The 22,038-nt window shown below is 38.0% G+C and overlaps 5 protein-coding genes across 5 annotated transcripts; all 5 read right to left on the reverse strand.

Moving 5' to 3' along the window:
* Positions 1–1,509: 1,509 nt before the first annotated feature.
* Positions 1,510–2,628, reverse strand: LOC306841645 (GTPase IMAP family member 7-like; the record flags this gene model as incomplete). The annotated part of the gene is made up of 1 exon (XM_079371592.1): positions 1,510–2,628. A coding segment is annotated over one exon (1,119 nt), but the record flags the coding sequence as incomplete, so codon positions are not given.
* A 3,924-nt stretch (positions 2,629–6,552) lies between these two features.
* Positions 6,553–8,757, reverse strand: LOC306841646 (GTPase IMAP family member 7-like; the record flags this gene model as incomplete). Its single annotated transcript, XM_079371593.1, has 3 exons — positions 6,553–6,689; positions 6,906–7,670; positions 8,751–8,757. The coding sequence occupies 3 exons, from the start codon at positions 8,755–8,757 to the stop codon at positions 6,553–6,555; spliced, it is 909 nt and encodes a 302-aa protein (XP_079227719.1).
* Positions 8,758–11,359: 2,602 nt separating this feature from the next.
* Positions 11,360–12,490, reverse strand: LOC306841647 (GTPase IMAP family member 7-like; the record flags this gene model as incomplete). Its single annotated transcript, XM_079371594.1, has 1 exon — positions 11,360–12,490. A coding segment is annotated over one exon (1,131 nt), but the record flags the coding sequence as incomplete, so codon positions are not given.
* A 2,022-nt stretch (positions 12,491–14,512) lies between these two features.
* LOC306841648 (GTPase IMAP family member 7-like) lies at positions 14,513–17,222 on the reverse strand (the record flags this gene model as incomplete). The annotated part of the gene is made up of 3 exons (XM_079371595.1): positions 17,187–17,222; positions 15,685–16,385; positions 14,513–14,671 (listed from the first exon to the last, which is right to left on the reverse strand). Exons 1-3 carry the CDS (start codon positions 17,191–17,193, stop codon positions 14,513–14,515), a joined length of 867 nt encoding a protein of 288 aa, XP_079227721.1. The 5' UTR covers positions 17,194–17,222.
* Positions 17,223–19,316: 2,094 nt separating this feature from the next.
* Positions 19,317–21,953, reverse strand: LOC306841494 (GTPase IMAP family member 7-like). Its single transcript, XM_079371434.1, has 2 exons — positions 21,897–21,953; positions 19,317–20,611 (listed from the first exon to the last, which is right to left on the reverse strand). Exons 1-2 carry the CDS (start codon positions 21,901–21,903, stop codon positions 19,485–19,487), a joined length of 1,134 nt encoding a protein of 377 aa, XP_079227560.1. The 5' UTR covers positions 21,904–21,953; the 3' UTR covers positions 19,317–19,484.
* Between the last annotated feature and the right edge of the window lie 85 nt (positions 21,954–22,038).

The raw sequence follows: 22,038 nt of genomic DNA on the forward strand, positions 1-22,038 counted from the left end.
CTTCAGCGCTCCATCCGCACCTGTGCTCCCTCAAAAGCCACGCCCCCTCACTTACATGCACAAGAGGCTGTGATCCTCCAAGTGGGCGGACCAGGCTCGATTCCAACCTCTGGCCCTTTTCCCGCGTGTCATTCCCAGCTCTCTGAGTCTGTCCAACTAAGGCACAAAAAATCCTTATATATAAGTATAGAACAGGTTTGGTAAATTTGATTTAATCTAGATATTTAGGGATAAACAATCTGATAAAATTCTTCATATTATAGGACCAATATGAAACCTCTTGTGTTTAAAATGTGTGCTGTGATCCAAGTTCAAACATTGGAGTGAGCTGACTCCTCCCTCGAGTCAAATGCACTCAGGTTTTAAAAAAACATTTCTGTGTTCTAACCTTTATCCATCTTTTAAAAGCATCTCCAATATTTATCTTAGTTTGATCACATTTTGGCCTGTGGAGATTATTACAAGCATGCAGAGGCTTTTTAGCAGGCCTTGCCAAACCCAGGAGGCGAGGGGCAAAATGGCCGCCTGTGTGCGACTTAAAACCACCTTCTCCTCATATCAAAACAAAAACAGACCATTCAGGACCAGAATCTAAAGGAGGACATACCAGTACTTCAACATAGCATGTCTAATCAGGTCATTTTATCGTTTAATTCACTATCTGACATATTTGACCTTTAACACTGTTGATTAGTTTGTTTTTTAAAAGTTCACCCTTTTTATACTCAGTCTGAAGTGAAACTACTGGAATACTTTTCTTCTCCTATATATTACAAGAAAACAAATACATCCATGGTGTTTTATGTGTTTGTCTTTCAGAGTTTCTTTGATGAAAAAAGGAAAGAAGGAAAGAAGTGTTGATTTTTTTATTGCTTTATTTGATATATATGTTCAGAATACAAAGGATTCAGAGGTTCAATGAAAATCAATCTGTTCACATCAATAATAATGACATCTTGACATTTATCTGCTTCATGAAAAAATAACACCCGATAACATTTAGACATTGAACAGCAGCTCTGACCCTGGAGCTTTAAGATTATATGGACACCAAATACACACCAATGATCAAAATAAAGATTTATATCAATCAACACACGACAAATGACTGAACATGGTCAATACAACACCTTTAAAATATCATTAGAATTATGAATGTGAGGCTGTTAGCATGCTGAGATTAGCTTACCCTCTACTTAGTCTTGTTTCACTCTTTGTAAATCTTTCAAAACTTTTTTATCCCAAATACAATCAACAACACATACTCCTCTGATTTAAAACATTTTAAAGATATTTTTGTCAAACAACTCAAGAAAAAAGACATCTTTGTGTAAACCTATGAAACTCAGTTAAGGCACTTCAGAACAGATACAGAACTTTTAAAGAGGACATTTACACAATCATAACGAGCTCTGTTATATGACTTTGGATAGGAGACTATAGTCATTCTACAAGAAGATTAAACTTTTTCTATTTTCACTGTTTGTACAGTTTGAACTCTCATCTCATTTATATCTCATCTAATATGTTTGAGATATATTTGGCTCCACCTTTGACTGCATCTGCTGCCATCTTTGCTGCTTCCTGTGGTGTTTCTGCTTCTGTAGCTGCAAGACATCCTGTCACACCTCCTGTCACTGCTCCCACTGCAACAGACACTAATGAAACAGTTGATGTCGATACTGGACATGTTGCTGCTCCTGCTGTTAAAACTGTTTCAACGTCTACTCCTGATGATTTACCTCCTTCTGCTGACTCTGAAATTCCTGTTTCTGATTTTGTCACCTCTTTAAGATTTTTCAATATTTTAACAACTGTTATAACCATCACTGGCACACCTAAGAGGGCTCCTAACACTGCACCTGTTGCTGTTCCTGTCATTAGGATCAAAAGCTTCTCAAAGACATTAAGCTTTGCCTTCCCTCTGATCTCTTCCTCTGACATGTTTGGTGATGACTCTCTAATGACTTCTATCTCCTCTTGTATGTTGTTCTCCACTTTTTGAAGCATCTCATTGGTGTAGCATCCTCCCGCGTTCTTGTTTATCGTCTCCTCCACTGACTGAAGGATCTCATTCATCTGGAACTGGTTGCTTCTGTATTCCTCCTCTGGATTTTCATTCCAGTATCGGTTGTCGATGACATGGCAGCGGTCTCCACACTTCTTCACCAGATCACTCAGATTCTGATCCTCACAGATAAAATCTTTAATTGTCTCTCCTTCTTTGAGCTGATCACCATGAGTAAAGACAACTGTTGCAAATTTAAAAGCTTCTTCAGAAAAGCATTCTTTTATTTTGGTAATGACTTCCTGTTCTTGCTCTGTGAACCTCTCCACTTTCAGCACAATGAGAAAAGCATGAGGCCCAGGGGCGCACTCAACAATACACCTCACAATCTCAGGCGTCAGAGCATCTTCTGATGTGTTGGTGTCAAAGAAACCAGGAGTGTCGATCAAAGTGAGGATTTTTCCATGAACAGATCCGGTTACTGCTTTGCATTCACTTGTTTCAGATTTGGGTGTATGGCTGATTTCACACTTCTTCTCTCCCATCATGGTGTTCACCAGGCTGCTTTTCCCAGATCCAGTTTTTCCCAAGATAACAATTCTCCTTGAGTCTGAAAGAGAATAATGTCACATAGTTAACATGAATATTACTACATTTCTCAGGAGCTTGGTGAAACAGTTGCTGATGTTTGAATCACAGTTTTTCAGTAGCTTACAGGCCTGTGTTCACAAACGGTGTATTTTGCACCAACATGAGGCTGCGATATAATTTTCCTTAATATAAATATGATGAATGTGAGATAAATTAAACCTGCAATTACACCACCCAAAGACTGGGGATAGTGCACCTAAAACGGCAGTTGCCAAATTTTAGATATTTACAGTCAGTTCCTTCAGGATGTGGCGATGTTGTAATCGCACCAATTCATGTAAATTCAACCAATCCCTGTGAATTCTAGGCAACCTTGCAATGTTGTCTATTCACCGCAACATTTCTGCAAATGTGAAAAATTTAAATAATTTGCCCCGAGAGTTTCAAGTGAAAGTGGTAGTGTTGTAGTGGCACATCCAGTTTAGGTGCTTGTCTCAAAGGTCAGTATTCAAAGAATTAAAAAAAAAAAGGAGACAGCACACTTGCTCCCTTTTTGTGCATTTATTCAGAGCACATCCTGTGAGTTTCACCAATCATAGCAGTCCCCCACAAGAAGAGAGAGCTAATAAATCACCAAAGTTATGTGACCACGGACCAAACTCACTCCCTTGTTTGTATTCACTCTGGACCTATTATTCTTAACTGAATCTGTAACTTCTACCTGGGGACAAATGCAGTTTTTTTAATTGAATTATATCTATCCATCTATAAATACATCATAGACACATGTTGTTCTTTGTCTGTTTGAAAGACAAAGACAACGCCCTAAACAGCTCCAGAGACATGCAGCACTCACCCTCCCTTCACGTCAATATGAATGAATGTTTAAAAATCAGCAGAAGATTTTGTATTCTTTTCTATTCACTGAAGTCATTCACATGATTTCCCATCAAGCTCCTGTTTTATTTTAATCCGTCACTTCTGGGGTTTCTTCCTGCAGTTGCATACTTCATTAAAAGCCATTTTCACATCATGCACTCCGGACATCAGCACCAGCCGCAGGATAAAAATGTAATTTTCCAGTTCTACCTGCTGGTGCGTTACCAGGTTACTAAACTTGTCCCAGGCACGACCACTGCCCTTCGTCGTGACCCTTACGTTTATTCTGAATCGCTCTTTTTGCTCAATATTTACTTTGTTTCTCTTAAATTATAGAGAACATGTGTGACGTGAGAGTGTCCATCTCCACATTGTAAATTGGTCTTCTTAGCTCAGAGTGAACAGTTTAAATACATTTAAAGAATTGATCATAGCTTACCGTCCATGTTGTTTACAGAGATGTCAGTGATGAGTGGAAAGTGTTTAGAGCTGAAAGTTCACCGTCCTGTTCGTCTTTTCTCTCGTGATCAGACGTGCTTGAAGACAAAATGTCTGCTAACTGATTTCATCTGTCTCTAACTCGTTTGTTTTCCTCATAAGATCGTGAGAGAGCAACAAAGGGCATGGTCCAATTATTTTTAGGACTGCTCAATGAAACCTACAAAACCTGTATCATTGCATACCACGATGGGTGTGTTTCGCTTCGTGTACACTTTATATGATCACATGCTTTAAAATAAACTGCTGATTTAAATGAACACTGTCTTTACTCAGAATTCATTATTTCACGTCACAATACTGATATTTTGGTATCAAGATACAGAGATGTCATTTGAAGACATTGTTTGTAAACGACAGTAATGCTAAATGGACTTGAGTATTGTTTTTGACACGTCAGGTAAATTCACATTTGAGGATAAAAACATTTAGAGATAGATGGATGATAGATGGGTACTTTATTAATCCTTTGCAGGAAATGACACGGTCAAAGCAGCAACTGTTATAAAAGTCAAGACACCACACAAACCAAAAAAACAAACAAATACCATTTAAGCACATAAAATCAAAACATTAGAAATACTGTTAAAATGTGTTTATCAATTAATATGAGTACATGTATCCATTGTGTGTTATTCTCCATGAAACAGTCTGATTAAGAGAAAGGCCTTCCTGTTACGCTCACTTCAGACTGAACGTGCTCTGTTGAATAAAGTCCAGGAAGTGTGGAGGCGGCGTGCAGGATTTCTCAGAATGGTCTTGAAGATTTGAAATCCCTCTTGCCTCTGTGACCTGCTGACGGGTTTCCTTTTCAGTCCCAATGATGGAGCTAATAACAGTCTGATAGAAGAAACACAGAAGAGGCCTACGGATGTTAAAAGACTTCAGCTGACTAAAGAAATAGAGCCAGCTTTGTCCCTTCTTGTGCAGTGAATCCGAGTTGGCAGGTATTTTTGATTAAAAAAAAAATACATGACTTCCTCGTTTTTAAAATGTCTGTTCTTCAGACAAAACTATTTACAGACGCAGTAATCCATCATCTAATCAACATGAAGGATCTTATTGTAATATGAAGGTTGATTTTATAGGATGACGAAGTAAACAATCAAACGTAATTTTTGGTTCTTTCCCACTCGGACGAGTTTGATTTCTTGAAGATCTAAGAGTAATGTACTTCTATAAAAGTACCAGTAATAACACTAAACCTGCAAACATTAGTAATACTCCAATTATTAGGAGGAGGGTTCCCAAAAAATAGTATATTTAATTTAATCTAGATATTTAGGGATAAACAGTCTCATAAAATTCTTCATTCTTCATTGTAGGACCAATATGAAACCTCCTGTGTTTAAAATGTGTACTGTGATCAAAGTTCAAACATTGGAATGAGCTGACTCCTCCCTGAAGTCAAATGCACTCAGGTTTTAAAAAAACATTTCTGTATTCTAACCTTTATCCATCTTTTAAAAGCATCTCCAATATTTATCTTAGTTTGATCACATTTTGGCCTGTGGAGATTATTACAAGCATGCAGAGGCTTTTTAGCAGGCCTTGCTAAACTCAGGAGGCGAGGGGCAAAATGGCCACCTGTGTGTGACTTAAAACCACCTTCTTCTCATGTCAAAACAAAAACAGACCATTCAGGACCAGAATCTAAAGGAGGACATACCAGTACTTCAACATAACATGTCTAATCAGGTCATTTTATCGTTTAATTCACTATCTGACATATTTGACCTTTAGCACTGTTGATTAGTTTGTTTTTTAAAAGTTCACCCTTTTTATTCTCAGTCTGAAGTGAAACTACTGGAATACTTTTCTTCTCCTATATATTACAAGAAAACAAATACATCCATGGTGTTTTATGTATTTGTCTTTCAGAGATTCTTTGATGAAAAAAGGAAATAAGGAAAGAAGTGTTGATTTTTTTTATTGCTTTATTTGATATATATGTTCAGAATACAAATGATTCAGAGGTTCAATGAAAATCATTCTGTTCACATCAATAATAATGACATTTTGACATTAATCTGCTTCATGATTAAACAACACCAGATAACATTTAGACATTGATCAGCAGCTCTGACCCTGGAGCTTTAAGATTATATGGACACTAAATACACAACAATGATCAAAATAAAGATTTATATCAATCAACACACTACAAATGACTGAACATGGTCAATACAACACCTTTAAAATATCATTAGAATTATGAATGTGAGGCTGTTAGCATGCTGAGATTAGCTTACCCCCTACTTAGTCCTGTTTCACTCTTTGTAAATCTTTGACAAACTTTTTTTAATCTCAAATACAATCAACAACACACACTCCTCTGATTTAAAACATTTCAAAGATATTTTTGTCAAACAACTCAAGAAAAAAGACATCTTTGTGTAAGCCCATGAAACTCAGTTAAGGTACTTCAGAACAGATACAGAACTTCTTACAGAGGACATTTACACAATCATAACGAGCTCTGTTATATGACTTCAGATAGGAGACTAGAGTCATTCTACATGAAGATTAAACTTTTTCTACTTTCACTGTTTGTACAGTTTGAACTCTCATCTCATTTACATCTCATCTTCTGGGGTTGAGATATATTTGGCTCGTTCTTTGACTGCATCTGCTGCCTTCTTTGCTGCTTCCTGTGGTGTTTCTGCTTCTGTAGCTGCTTGATATCCTTTCACACCTCCTGCCACTGCTCCCACTGCAACAGACCCTAATAAAACAGCTAATGTTGATACTGGGCATGTTGCTGCTCCTGTTGATAAAACTGTTTTAACGTCTACTCCTGATGATTTACCTCCTTCTGCTGACTTTAAAGTTCCTATTGCTGATCCTGTCTTATTTATAAGACCTTTCAATATATTAGAAACTGTTGTAACCATCACTGGCACACCTAAGAGGGCTCCTAACACTGTACCTGTTACTGTTCCTGTCATTAGGTTGAAAAGCTTCTTAAAGACATTAAGCTTTGCCTTCTCTCTGATCTCTTCCTCTGACATGTTTGGTGATGACTCTCTAATGACTTCCATCTCCTTTTGTATTTTGTTCTCCAATTTTTGAAGCATCTCATTGGTGTAGCATCCTCCCTTGTTGTTGTTTATCGTCTCCTCCACTGACTGAAGGATCTTCTTCACCTGGAACTGGTTGCTTCTGTATTCCTCCTCTGGATTTGTTGGTTTGTCTTTCCAATATTTGTTGTCGATGACATGGCAGCGGCCTCCACACTTCTTCACCAGATTACTCAGTTTCTCATTCTCATAGATGAAATCTTGACTTGTCTTTCCTTCGTCGAGCTGATCACCATGAGTAAAGACAACTGTTGCAAATTGAAAAGCTTCTTCGGAAAAGTATTCTTTTATTTTGGTAATGACTTCCTGTTCATGCTCTGTGAACCTCTCCACTTTCAGCACAATGAGAAAAGCATGAGGCCCAGGGGCGCACTCAACAATACACCTCACTATCTCAGACTTCATATCATCTTCTGATCTGTCTCTATCAAAGAAACCAGGACAGTCAATCAAAGTGAGGCTTTTTCCATGAACAGATCCGGTTACTGCTTTGCATTCACTTGTTTCAGATTTGGATTTATGGCCGATTTCACACTTCTTCTCTCCCATCATGGTGTTCACCAGGCTGCTTTTCCCAGATCCAGTTTTTCCCAAGATAACAATTCTTCTTGAGTCTGAAAGGGAATAATGTCACATCATTAACATCAATATTACTACATTTCTCAGGAGCGTGGTGAAACAGTTGCTGATGGTTGAATCACAGTTTTTCAGTAGCTTACAGGCCTGTGTTCACAAACGGTGTATTTTGCACCAACATGAGGCTGCGATATAATTTTCCTTAATTTAAATATGATGAATGTGAGATAAATTAAACCTGCAATTACACCACCCAAAGACTGGGGATAGTGCGCCTAAAACGGCAGTTGCCATATTTTACATATTTACAGTCAGTTCCTTCAGGATGTGGCGATGTTGTAATCGCACCAATTCATGTAAATTCAACCAATCCCTGTGAATTCTAGGCAACCTTGCAATGTTGTCTATTCACCGCAACATTTCTGCAAATGTGAAAAATTTAAATAATTTGCCCCGCGAGTTTCAAGTGAAAGTGGTAGTGTTGTAGTGGCACATCCAGTTTAGGTGCTTGTCTCAAAGGTCAGTATTCAAAGAATTAAAAAAAAAAGGAGACAGCACACTTGCTCCCTTTTTGTGCATTTATTCAGAGCACATCCTGTGAGTTTCACCAATCATAGCAGTCCCCCACAAAAACAGCGAGCTAATAAATCAAAAAAGTTATGTGACCACGGACCAAACTCACTTCCTTGTTTGTATTCACTCGGGACCTATTATTCTTAAGTTGAATCTGTAACTTCTACCTGGGGACAAATACAGTTTTTTTTAATTGAATTAACCATCTATAAATACATCATAAACACATTTTGTTCTTTGTCTGTTGGAAAGACAAAGACAACGCCCTAAACAGCTCCAGAGACGTGCAGCACTCACCCTCCCTTCACGTCAATATGAATGAAAGGTACCAGGTTACTAAACTTGTCCCAGGCACGACCGCTGCCCTTCGTCGTGACCCTTACGTATATTCTGAATCGCTCTTTTTGCTTAATATTTTCTTTTTTTCTCATAAATTCTATAGAGAACATGTGTGACGTGAGAGTGTCCATCTCCACACTGTAAATTGGTCTTCTTAGCTCAGAATGAACAGTTTAAATACATTTAAAGAATTGATCATAGCTTACCGTCCATGTTGTTTACAGAGATGTCAGTGATGAGTGGAAACTGTTTAGAGCTGAAAGTTCACCGTCCTGTTCGTCTTTTCTCTGTTAATCATATGTGCATGACATCATTTCTCTAAGTCGTTTGTTTTCCTCATAAGATCGTGAGAGAGCAACAAAGGGCATGATCCAATTATTTTTATGACTGCTCAATGACACCTACAAAACCTGTATCATTGCATACCACGAGGGGTGTGTTTCGCTTCTTGTACACTTTATATGATCACATGCTTTAAAATAACATGTTGATTTAAATGAACACTGTCTTTACTCAGAATTCATTATTTCACGTCACAATACTGATATTTTGGTATCAAGATACAGAGATATCATTTGAAGACATTATTTGTAAACGACAGTAATGCTAAATGGACTTGAGTATTGTTTTTGACACGTCAGGTAAATTCACATTTGAGGATAAAAACATTTAGAGATAGATGGATGATAGATGGGTACTTTATTAATCCTTTACAGGAAATGACACGGTCAAAGCAGCAACTGTAATAAAAGTCAAGACACCACACAAACCCAAAAAACAAACAAATACCATTTAAGCACATCAAATCAAAACATTAGAAATACTGTTAAAATGTGTTTATCAATTAATATGAGTACATGTATCCATTGTGTGTTATTCTCCATGAAACAGTCTGATTAAGAGAAAGGCCTTCCTGTAACGTTCACTTCAGACTGAACGTGCTCTGTTGAATAAAGTCCAGGAAGTGTGGAGGCGGCGTGCAGGATTTCTCAGAATGGTCTTGAAGATTTGAAATCCCTCTTGCCTCTGTGACCTGCTGACGGGTTTCGTTTTCAGTCCCAATGATGGAGCTAATAACAGTCTGATAGAAGAATCACAGAAGAGGCCTACGGATGTTAAAAGACTTCAGCTGACTAAAGAAATAGAGCCAGCTTTGTCCCTTCTTGTGCAGTGAATCCGAGTTGGCAGGTATTTTTGATAAAAAAAAAATACATGACTTCCTCGTTTTTAAAATGTCTGTTCTTCAGACAAAACTATTTACAGACGCAGTAATCCATCATCTAATCAACATGAAGGATCTTATTGTAATATAAAGGTTGATTTTATAGGATGACGAAGTAAACAATCAAACATAAATTTTGGTTCTTTCCCACTCGGACGAGTTTGATTTCTTGAAGATCAAAGAGTAATGTACTTCTACAAAAGTACCAGTAATAACACTAAACCCGCAAACATTAGTAATACTCCAATTATGAGGAGGAGGGTTCCAAAAGATGGTAAATTTGATTTAATCTAGATATTTAGGGATAAACAGTCTCCTAAAATTCTTCATATTATAGGACCAATATGAAACCTCTTGTGTTTAAAATGTGTACTGTGATCCAAGTTCAAACATTGGAGTGAGCGGACTCCTCCCTCGAGTCAAATGCACTCAGGTTTTAAAAAAACATTTCTGTGTTCTAACCTTTATCCATTTTTTAAAAGCATCTCCAATATTTATCTTAGTTTGATCACATTTTGGCCTGTGGAGATTATTACAAGCATGCAGAGGCTTTTTAGCAGGCCTTGCTAAACCCAGGAGGCGAGGGGCAAAATGGCCGCCTGTGTGCGGCTTAAAACCACCTTCTCCTCATATCAAAACAAAAACAGACCATTCAGGACCAGAATCTAAAGGAGGACATACCAGTACTTCAACATAGCATGTCTAATCGGGTAATTTTATCGTTTAATTCACTATCTGACATATTTGACCTTGAACACTGTTGATTAGTTTGTTTTTTAAAAGTTCACCCTTTTTATACTCAGTCTGAAGTGAAACTACTGGAATACTTTTCTTCTCCTATATATTACAAGAAAACAAATACATCCATGGTGTTTTATGTATTTGTCTTTCAGAGTTTCTTTGATGAAAAAAGGAAATAAGGAAAGAAATGAGTGTTGATTTTTTTCTTGCTTTATTTGATATATATGTTCAGAATACAAAGGATTCAGAGGTTCAATGAAAATCATTCTGTTCACATCAATAATAATGACATCTTGACATTAATCTGCTTCATGAAAAAATAACACCCGATAACATTTAGACATTGAACAGCAGCTCTGACCCTGGAGCTTTAAGATTATATGGACAATAAATACACAACAATGATCAAAATAAAGATTTATATCAATCAACACACTACAAATGACTGAACATGGTCAATACAACACCTTTAAAATATCATTAGAATTATGAATGTGAGGCTGTTAGCATGCTGAGATTAGCTTACCCCCTACTTAGTCCTGTTTCACTCTTTGTAAATCTTTGACAAACTTTTTATTTAATCTCAAATACAATCAACAACACACACTCCTCTGATTTAAAACATTTCAAAGATATTTTTGTCAAACAACTCAAGAAAAAAGACATCTTTGTGTAAACCTATGAAACTCAGTGAAGGCACTTCAGAACAGATACAGAACTTCTTACAGAGAACATTTACACAATCATAACGAGCTCTGTTATTTGACTTCAGATAGGAGACTAGAGTCATTCTACATGAAGATTAAACTTTTTCTATTTTCACTGTTTGTACAGTTTGAACTCTCATCTCATTTACATCTCATCTTCTGGGGTTGAGATATATTTGGCTCGTTCTTTGACTGAATCTGCTGCCTTCTTTGCTGCTTCCTCTGGTGTTTCTGCTTCTGTAGCTGCTTGATATCCTTTCACACCTCCTGCCACTGCTCCCACTGCAACAGACCCTAATAAAACAGCTAATGTTGATACTGGGCATGTTGCTGCTCCTGTTGATAAAACTGTTTTAACGTCTACTCCTGATGATTTACCTCCTTCTGCTGACTTTAAAGTTCCTATTGCTGATCCTGTCTTATTTATAAGACCTTTCAATATATTAGAAACTGTTGTAACCATCACTGGCACACCTAAGAGGGCTCCTAACACTGTACCTGTTACTGTTCCTGTCATTAGGTTGAAAAGCTTCTTAAAGACATTAAGCTTTGCCTTCTCTCTGATCTCTTCCTCTGACATGTTTGGTGATGACTCTCTAATGACTTCTATCTCCTTTTGTATTTTGTTCTCCAATTTTTGAAGCATCTCATTGGTGTAGCATCCTCCCTTGTTCTTGTTTATCGTCTCCTCCACTGACTGAAGGATCTTCTTCACCTGGAACTGGTTGCTTCTGTATTCCTCCTCTGGATTTGTTGGTTTGTCTTTCCAATATTTGTTGTCGATGACATGGCAGCGGCCTCCACACTTCTTCACCAGATTACTCAGTTTCTCATTCTCATAGATGAAATCTTGACTTGTCTTTCCTTCGTCGAGCTGATCACCATGAGTAAAGACAACTGTTGCAAATTTAAAAGCTTCTTCGGAAAAGTATTCTTTTATTTTGGTAATGACTTCCTGTTCATGCTCTGTGAACCTCTCCACTTTCAGCACAATGAGAAAAGCATGAGGCCCAGGGGCGCACTCAACAACACACCTCACTATCTCAGACTTCATATCATCTTCTGATCTGTCTGTATCAAAGAAACCAGGACAGTCAATCAAAGTGAGGCTTTTTCCATGAACAGATCCGGTTACTGCTTTGCATTCACTTGTTTCAGATTTGGATTTATGGCCGATTTCACACTTCTTCTCTCCCATCATGGTGTTCACCAGGCTGCTTTTCCCAGATCCAGTTTTTCCCAAGAAAACAATTCTTCTTGAGTCTGAAAGGGAATAATGTCACATCGTTAACATGAATATTACTACATTTCTCAGGAGCGTGGTGAAACAGTTGCTGATGGTTGAATCACAGTTTTTCAGTAGTTTACAGGCCTGTGTTCACAAACGGTGTATTTTGCACCAACATGAGGCTGCGATATAATTTTCCTTCATGTAAATATGATGAATGTGAGATAAATTAAACCTGCATTACACCACCCAAAGACTGGGGATAGTGCGCCTAAAACGGCAGTTGCCATATTTTACATATTTACAGTCAGTTCCTTCAGGATGTGGCGATGTTGTAATCGCACCAATTCATGTAAATTCAACCAATCCCTGTGAATTCTAGGCAACCTTGCAATGTTGTCTATTCACCGCAACATTTCTGCAAATGTGAAAAATTTAAATAGTTTGCCCCGCGAGTTTCAAGTGAAAGTGGTAGTGTTGTAGTGGCACATCCAGTTTAGGTGCTTGTCTCAAAGGTCAGTATTCAAAGAATTAAAAAAAAAAGGAGACAGCACACTTGCTCCCTTTTTGTGCATTTATTCAGAGCACATCCCGTGAGTTTCACCAATCATAGCAGTCCCCCACAAAAACAGCGAGCTAATAAATCACTAAAGTTATGTGACCACGGACCAAACTCACTCCCTTGTTTGTATTCACTCTGGACCTATTATTCTTAAGTTGAATCTGTAACTTCTACCTGGGGACAAATACAGTTTTTTTTAATTGAATTAACCATCTATAAATACATCATAAACACATTTTGTTCTTTGTCTGTTGGAAAGACAAAGACAACGCCCTAAACAGCTCCAGAGACGTGCAGCACTCACCCTCCCTTCACGTCAATATGAATGAAAGTTTAAAAATCAGCAGAAGATTTTGTATTCTTTTCTATTCACTGAAGTCATTCACATGATTTCCCATCAAGCTCCTGTTTTATTTTAATCCGTCACTTCTGGGGTTTCTTCCTGTAGTTGCATACTTCAATAAAAGCCATTTTCACATCATGCACTCCGGACATCGGCACCAGCCGCAGGATAAAAATGTGATTTTCCAGTTCTACCTGCTGGTGCGTTACCAGGTTACTAAACTTGTCCCAGGCACGACCACTGCCCTTCGTCGTGACCCTTACGTTTATTCTGAATCGCTCTTTTTGCTTAATATTTTCTTTTTTTCTCATAAATTCTATAGAGAACATGTGTGACGTGAGAGTGTCCATCTCCACACTGTAAATTGGTCTTCTTAGCTCAGAATGAACAGTTTAAATACATTTAAAGAATTGATCGTAGCTTACCGTCCATGTTGTTTACAGAGATGTCAGTGATGAGTGGAAACTGTTTAGAGCTGAAAGTTCACCGTCCTGTTCGTCTTTTCTCTCGTGATCAGACGTGCTTGAAGACAAAATGTCTGCTAACTGATTTCATCTGTCTCTAAGTCGTTTGTTTTCCTCATAAGATCGTGAGAGACCAACAAAGGGCATGATCCAATTATTTTTATGACTGCTCAATGACACCTACAAAACCTGTATCATTGCATACCACGATGGGTGTGTTTCGCTTCTTGTACACTTTATATGATCACATGCTTTAAAATAACATGTTGATTTAAATGAACACTGTCTTTGCTCAGAATTCATTATTTCACGTCACAATACTGATATTTTGGTATCAAGATACAGAGATGTCATTTGAAGACATTATTTGTAAACGACAGTAATGGTAAATGGACTTGAGTATTGTTTTTGACACGTCAGGTAAATTCACATTTGAGGATAAAAACATTTAGAGATAGATGGATGATAGATGGGTACTTTATTAATCCTTTACAGGAAATGACACGGTCAAAGCAGCAACTGTAATAAAAGTCAAGACACCACACAAACCCAAAAAACAAACAAATACCATTTAGGCACATCAAATCAAAACATTAGAAATACTGTTAAAATGTGTTTATCAATTAATATGAGTACATGTATCCATTGTGTGTTATTCTCCATGAAACAGTCTGATTAAGAGAAAGGCCTTCCTGTAACGCTCACTTCAGACTGAATGTCCTCTGTTGAATAAAGTCCAGGAAGTGTGGAGGCGGCGTGCAGGATTTCTCAGAATGGTCTTGAAGATTTGAAATCCCCCTTGCCTCTGTGACCTGCTGACGGGTTTCCTTTTCAGTCCCAATGATGGAGCTAATAACAGTCTGATAGAAGAAACACAGAAGAGGCCTACGGATGTTAAAAGACTTCAGCCGACTAAAGAAATAGAGCCAGCTTTGTCCCTTCTTGTGCAGTGAATCCGAGTTGGCAGGTATTTTTGAGGAAAAAAAAAAAAAACATGACTTCCTCGTTTTTAAAATGTCTGTTCTTCAGACAAAACTATTTACCAACGCAGTAATCCATCATCTAATCAACATGAAGGATCTTATTGTAATATGATGGTTGATTATATAGGATGACGAAGTAAACAATCAAACGTCATTATTGGTTCTTTCCCACTCGGACGAGTTTGATTTCTTGAAGATCAAAGAGTAACGTACTTCTACAAAAGTACCAGTAATAACACTAAACCTGCAAACATTAGTAATACTCCAATTATTAGGAGGAGGGTTCCAAAAGATGGTAAATTTGATTTGATCATAAAATTCTTCATATTATAGGACCAATATGAAACCTCTTGTGTTTAAAATGCGTACTGTGATCAAAGTTCAAACATTGGAGTGAGCGAACTCCTCCCTCGAGTCAAATGCACTCAGGTTTTAAAAAAACATTTCTGTGTTTTCTATTTTCACTGTTTGTACAGTTTGAACTCTCATCTCATTTACATCTCATCTAATGGGGTTGAGATATATTTGGCTCCTTCTTTGACTGCATCTGCTTCTGTAGCTGCTTGATATCCTGTCACACCTCCTGTCACTGCTCCCACTGTAGCAGACCCTAATAAAACAGTTGATGTCGATACTGGGTCTGTTACTGCTTGTGCTGCTCCTGCTGTTAAAACTGTTTCAACGTCTACTCCTGATGATTTACCTCCTTCTGCTGACTTTGAAATTCCTGTTGCTGATTTTGCACCCTTATTATGATCTTTCAATATTTTAACAACTATTATATCCATCACTGGCACACCTAAGAGGGCTCCTAACACTACAACTGTTAATGTTCCTTTTGCATTTCCTGTCACTAGTTTAAAAAACCACTCAAAGACATTAAGCTTTGCCTTCTCTCTGATCTCTTTCTCTGACATGTTTGGTGATGACTCTCTAATGACTTCCATCTTCTTTTGTATTTTGTTCTCCACTTCTTGAAGCATCTCATTGGTGTGGCATCCTCCCTTGTTGTTGTTTATCGTCTCCTCCACTGACTGAAGGATCTTCTTCATCTGGATCTGGTTGCTTCTGTATTCCTCCTCTGGATTTGTTGGTTTGTCTTTCCAGTATCGGTTGTCGATGACATGGCAGCGGCCTCCACACTTCTTCACCAGATCACTCAGATTCTGATCCTCACAGATGAAATCTTGAATTGTCTTTCCTTTTTCGAGCTGATCACCTTGAGTAAAGGCAAATTTAAAAGCTTCTTCAGAAATGTATTCTTTTATTTTGGTAATGACTTCCTGTTCATGCTCTGTGAACCTCTCCACTTTCAGCACAATGAGAAAAGCATGAGGCCCAGGGGCGCACTCAACAACACACCTCACTATCTCAGACTTCAGATCATCTTCTGATCTGTCTCTATCAAAGAAACCAGGACAGTCGATCAAAGTGAGGATTTTTCCATGAACAGATCCGGTTACTGCTTTGCATTCACTTGTTTCAGATTTGGAATTATGGCTGATTTCACACTTCTTCCTTCCCAACATGGTGTTCACCAGGCTGCTTTTCCCAGATCCAGTTTTTCCCAAGATAACGATTCTCCTTGAGTCTGAAAGAGAAAAATGTCACATCATTTATTCTGATTGGACCGGAATTCTCACCCAAAGTGGCAAAGAAATAAGATGACATTTTAATTGTTAATATTTTCATAAAGAGAGAAGGGACAAATATAAAAGATATATTTTTCTGTTTAAGAGAACAACGGAGAGGGAAAAAAGTGAAGAGAAACAAAGGAGACCACATTTGGAATAGAAAAGAGCCGTCATCATTTCACGCAGGGAGGGACTAACCTGACTGCTATCAGCTTATATTGTGTGTGTTAGCCTCAAGCATATAATCACTTTAAAAGAGACATATCATCCCCCTTTTCACCTTTTCAAACAGTCCCATGTGGTCTAAATGAAACATCTGTGCTGTGCTTTGGTCCAAATATAACATGAATCCCTGTCAGTTTCAGAATTCAGTTTAAAGTTGTTATTCTTGTGTTTGGGGCCTTGCATGGTCAGGCTCCGGTTTATGTCACTGAGCTGCTGAGGCCTGAAAACACCAGCAGGTCCCTGAGGTCCTGTGACCAGGGTCTGCTAGGAGGCTAAAACACATAGGACACAGGATCTTTGAGGTTGTAGCTCCTACATTTTGAACAGTTCTGAGAGCCTTGACCTCTGTGGACACTTTTCAAAATAAGTTAAAGACTTGCCTTTGTTTGATCTGCCTGTATTTAATTTCATTTGAATGTCTGTTTGTATCATCTCTGTTTGTTTTTATGCTCGGACACTTCTGCTCTTGAAAGGTGCTATAGAAACACACTTTACTCACTAAAATAGTCATTTAACTGAAAAACTAAACTTACCGTCCATGTTGTTTAAAGAGAGAAGCTGAGAAACGGTTTCACAGCAGTCCACAGTCCTGGGTGTGTTTTCCGTTAGTCAGACTCTTTATACCTTCGATTTGAAAAGTGTGGGGGGGGGGGGGGGGGGGGGGGGGGTTTCCCTTTTTAAATACTATAAATACAAGACTGCCATCAAGTGTTCAGACAGGAGAATAACAACAGTGTTAGACATGTTTTATTCAAAACTTCACAGAATTGTGTTCATATTAAAATCTCCAGAGGCAGGACAAATAGAAAATGTGTTCAAATGTAGAATTCACTGTTATTCAAGGGAGAGAGCAGAGAGCCCCACACTGTGACAGCAAAACATTCAAAACTAAAAATTAACTCAATTTACATTGGAAAGAAAACACAATTTATGTTCAAACATTTAGTGGACAACAGATTAATCTCAGGGTTACGACAACATATTTCAAACTTGAGTTTTCTTTTATTGTTGTTTTTCTTGTATTATTTATTCACAAATATGTTTTTCTCTCCTTAGGTTATCTGAATGTTATCATTTTTGTGATTGAGCTTATTAACGTTCCTTGTTTAAAGCTTTGTTTTAGACTGCCCTCTAGCAGGTATTTGCTAGTATTGCAGCATAACAGTACCCAGAAACAGAACCACACTCATGGTGAACAGCCGTTAGCTTTGAGCTGATAGGCTGAGAAAAGCTCAAACATGCATCCTTAATCATTCATATGCACATTGTTGTGAGGTTGCTGTTTACACTTGGAAAGGCAGAGTTGATATTTTTTTGGAGACTAGCATGATTATAATTGTAACATTCCTTCAGTGCTCCATCCGCACCTGTGCTCCCTCATAAGCCACGCCCCCTCACTTACATGCACAAGAGGCTGTGATCGTCCAAGTGGGCGGACCAGGCTCGATTCCAACCTCTGGCCCTTTTCCCGCGTGTCATTCCCAGCTCTCTGAGTCTGTCCAACTAAGGCACAAAAAATCCTTATATATAAGTATGGAACAGGTTTGGTAAATTTGATTTAATCTAGATATTTAGGGATAAACAATCTGATAAAATTCTTCATATTATAGGACCAATATGAAACCTCCTGTGTTTAAAATGTGTGCTGTGATCCAAGTTCAAACATTGGAGTGAGCTGACTCCTCCCTCGAGTCAAATGCACTCAGGTTTTAAAACAACATTTCTGTGTTCTAACCTCTCTCCATTTTTTTAAAAGCATCTCCAATATTTATCTTAGTTTGATCACATTTTGGCCTGTGGAGATTATTACAAACATGCAGAGGCTTTTTAGCAGGCCTTGCCAAACCCAGGAGGCGAGGGGCAAAATGGCCGCCTGTGTGCGACTTAAAACTACCTTCTTCTCATATCAAAACAAAAACAGACCATTCAGGACCAGAATCTAAAGGAGGACATACCAGTACTTCAACATAGCATGTCTAATCAGGTCATTTTATCGTTTAATTCACTATCTGACATATTTGACCTTGAACACTGTTGATTAGTTTGTTTTTTAAAAGTTCACCCTTTTTATACTCAGTCTGAAGTGAAACTACTGGAATACTTTTCTTCTCCTATATATTACAAGAGAACAAATACATCCATGGTGTTTTATGTTTGTCTTTCAGAGTTTCTTGGATGAAAAAAGGAAATAAGGAAAGAAGTGTTGATTTTTTTTATTGCTTTATTTGATATATATGTTCAGAATACAAATGATTCAGAGGTTCAATGAAAATCAATCTGTTCACATCAATAATAATGACATCTTGACATTTATCTGAACAGACATTGAACAGCAGCTCTGACCCTGGAGCTTTAAGATTATATGGACACTAAATACACAACAATGATCAAAATAAAGATTTATATCAATCAACACACGACAAATGACTGAACATGGTCAATACAACACCTTTAAAATATCATTAGAATTATGAATGTGAGGCTGTTAGCATGCTGAGATTAGTTTACCCCCTACTTAGTCCTGTTTCACTCTTTGTAAATCTTTCAAAACTTTTTTTAATCTCAAATACAATCAACAACACACACTCCTCTGATTTAAAACATTTTAAAGATATTTTTGTCAAACAAATCAAGAAAAAAGACATCTTTGTGTAAACCCATGAAACTCAGTTAAGGCACTTCAGAACAGATACAGAACTTCTTACAGAGGACATTTACACAATCATAACTAGCTCTATTATTTGACTTCAGATAGGAGACTAGAGTCATTCTACATGAAGATTAAACTTTTTCTATTTTCACTGTTTGTATGGTTTGAACTCTCATCTCATTTACATCTCATCGAATGCTTTTGAGATATATGTGGCTCCTTCTTTGACTGCATCTGCTGCCTTCTTTGCTGCTTCCTGTGGTGTTTCTGCTTCTGTAGCTGCTTGATATCCTGTCACACCTCCTGCCACTGCTCCCAATGCAGCAGACCCTAATAAAACAGTTAATGTCGATACTGGGCATTTTAGTGCTCCTGTTACTCCTGCTGTTAAAACTGTTTCAACGTCTACTCCTGATGATTTACCTCCTTCTGCTGACTTTGAAATTCCTGTTGCTGATTTTGTCACCCCTTTAAGATTTCTCAATATTTTAACAACTGTTATAACCATCCCTTTCACACCTAAGAGGGCTCCTAACACTGTACCTGTTGCTGTTCCTGTCATTAGGATCAAAAGCTTCTCAAAGACATTAAGCTTTGCCTTCTCTCTGATCTCTTTCTCTGACATGTTTGGTGATGACTCTCTGATGACTTCTCTCTCCTCTTGTATTTTGTTCTCCACTTTTTGAAGCATCTCATTGGTGTAGCGTCCTCCCTTGTTGTTGTTTATCGTCTCCTCCACTGACTGAAGGATCTTCTTCATCTGGAACTGGTTGCTTCTGTATTCCTCCTCTGGATTTGTTGGTTTGTCTTTCCAATATTTGTTGTCGATGACATGGCAGCGGCCTCCACACTTCTTCACCAGATCACTCAGATTCTGATCCTCACAGATGAAATCTTGAATTGTCTTTCCTTCTTCGAGCTGATCACCATGAGTAAAGACAACTGTCGCAAATTTAAAAGCTTCTTCAGAAAAGCATTTTCTTATTTTGGTAATGACTTCCTGTTCGTGCTCTGTGAACTTCTCCACTTTAAGCACAATGAGAAAAGCATGAGGCCCAGGGGCGCACTCAACAACACACCTCACTATCTCAGACTTCAGATCATCTTCTGATGTGTTGGTGTCAAAGAAACCAGGAGTGTCGATCAAAGTGAGAATTTTTCCATGAACAGATTTGGTTTCTGCTTTGCATTTACTTGTTTCAGATTTGGGAGTATGGCCGATTTCACACTTCTTCTCTCCCAACATGGTGTTCACCAGGCTGCTTTTCCCAGATCCAGTTTTTCCCAAGATAACAATTCTCCTTGAGTCTGAAAGGGAATCATGTCACATCATTAACATGAAAATTACTACATTTCTCAGGAGCTTGGTGAAACAGTTACTGATGGTTGAATCACAGTTTTTCAGTAGTTTACAGGCCTGTGTTCACAAACGGTGTATTTTGCACCAACATGAGGCTGCGATATAATTTTCCTTAATATAAATATGATGAATGTTCGATAAATTAAACCTGCAATTACACCACCCAAAGACTGGGGATAGTGCACCTAAAACGGCAGTTGCCATATTTTAGATATTTACAGTCAGTTCCTTCAGGATGTGGCGATGTTGCACCAATACATGTAAATTCAACCAATCCCTGTGAATTCTAGGCAACCTTGCAATTTTGTCTATTTACCGCAACATTTCTGCAAATGTGAAAAATCAAAATAGTTTGCCCCGCGAGTTTCAAGTGAAAGTGGTAGTGTTGTAGTGGCACATCCAGTTTAGGTGCTTGTCTCAAAGGTCAGTATTCAAAGAATTAAAAAAAAAAGGAGACAGCACACTTGCTCCCTTTTTGTGCATTTATTCAGAGCACATCCCGAGAGTTTCACCAATCATAGCAGTCCCCCACAAAAACAGCGAGCTAATAAATCACTAAAGTTATGTGACCACGGACCAAACTCACTCCCTTGTTTGTATTCACTCTGGACCTATTATTCTTAAGTTGAATCTGTAACTTCTACCTGGGGACAAATACAGTTTTTTTTAATTGAATTAACCATCTATAAATACATCATAAACACATTTTGTTCTTTGTCTGTTGGAAAGACAAAGACAACGCCCTAAACAGCTCCAGAGACGTGCAGCACTCACCCTCCCTTCACGTCAATATGAATGAAAGTTTAAAAATCAGCAGAAGATTTTGTATTCTTTTCTATTCACTGAAGTCATTCACATGATTTCCCATCAAGCTCCTGTTTTATTTTAATCCGTCACTTCTGGGGTTTCTTCCTGTAGTTACTTCATTAAAGCCATTTTCACATCATGCACTCCGGACATCGGCACCAGCCGCAGGATAAAAATGTGATTTTCCAGTTCTACCTGCTGGTGCGTTACCAGGTTACTAAACTTGTCCCAGGCACGACCACTGCCCTTCGTCGTGACCCTTACGTTTATTCTGAATCGCTCTTTTTGCTTAATATTTTCTTTTTTTCTCATAAATTCTATAGAGAACATGTGTGACATGAGAGTGTCCATCTCCACACTGTAAATTGGTCCTCTAAGCTCAGAGTGAACAGTTTAAATACATTTAAAGAATTGATCGTAGCTTACCGTCCATGTTGTTTACAGAGATGTCAGTGATGAGTGGAAACTGTTTAGAGCTGAAAGTTCACCGTCCTGTTCGTCTTTTCTCTCGTGATCAGACGTGCATGACAACATTTCTCTAACTCGTTTGTTTTCCTCATAAGATCGT

Source organism: Symphodus melops (genome assembly GCF_947650265.1).
Source record: "Symphodus melops genome assembly, chromosome: 20".
Classification (NCBI taxonomy): domain Eukaryota; kingdom Metazoa; phylum Chordata; class Actinopteri; order Labriformes; family Labridae; genus Symphodus; species Symphodus melops.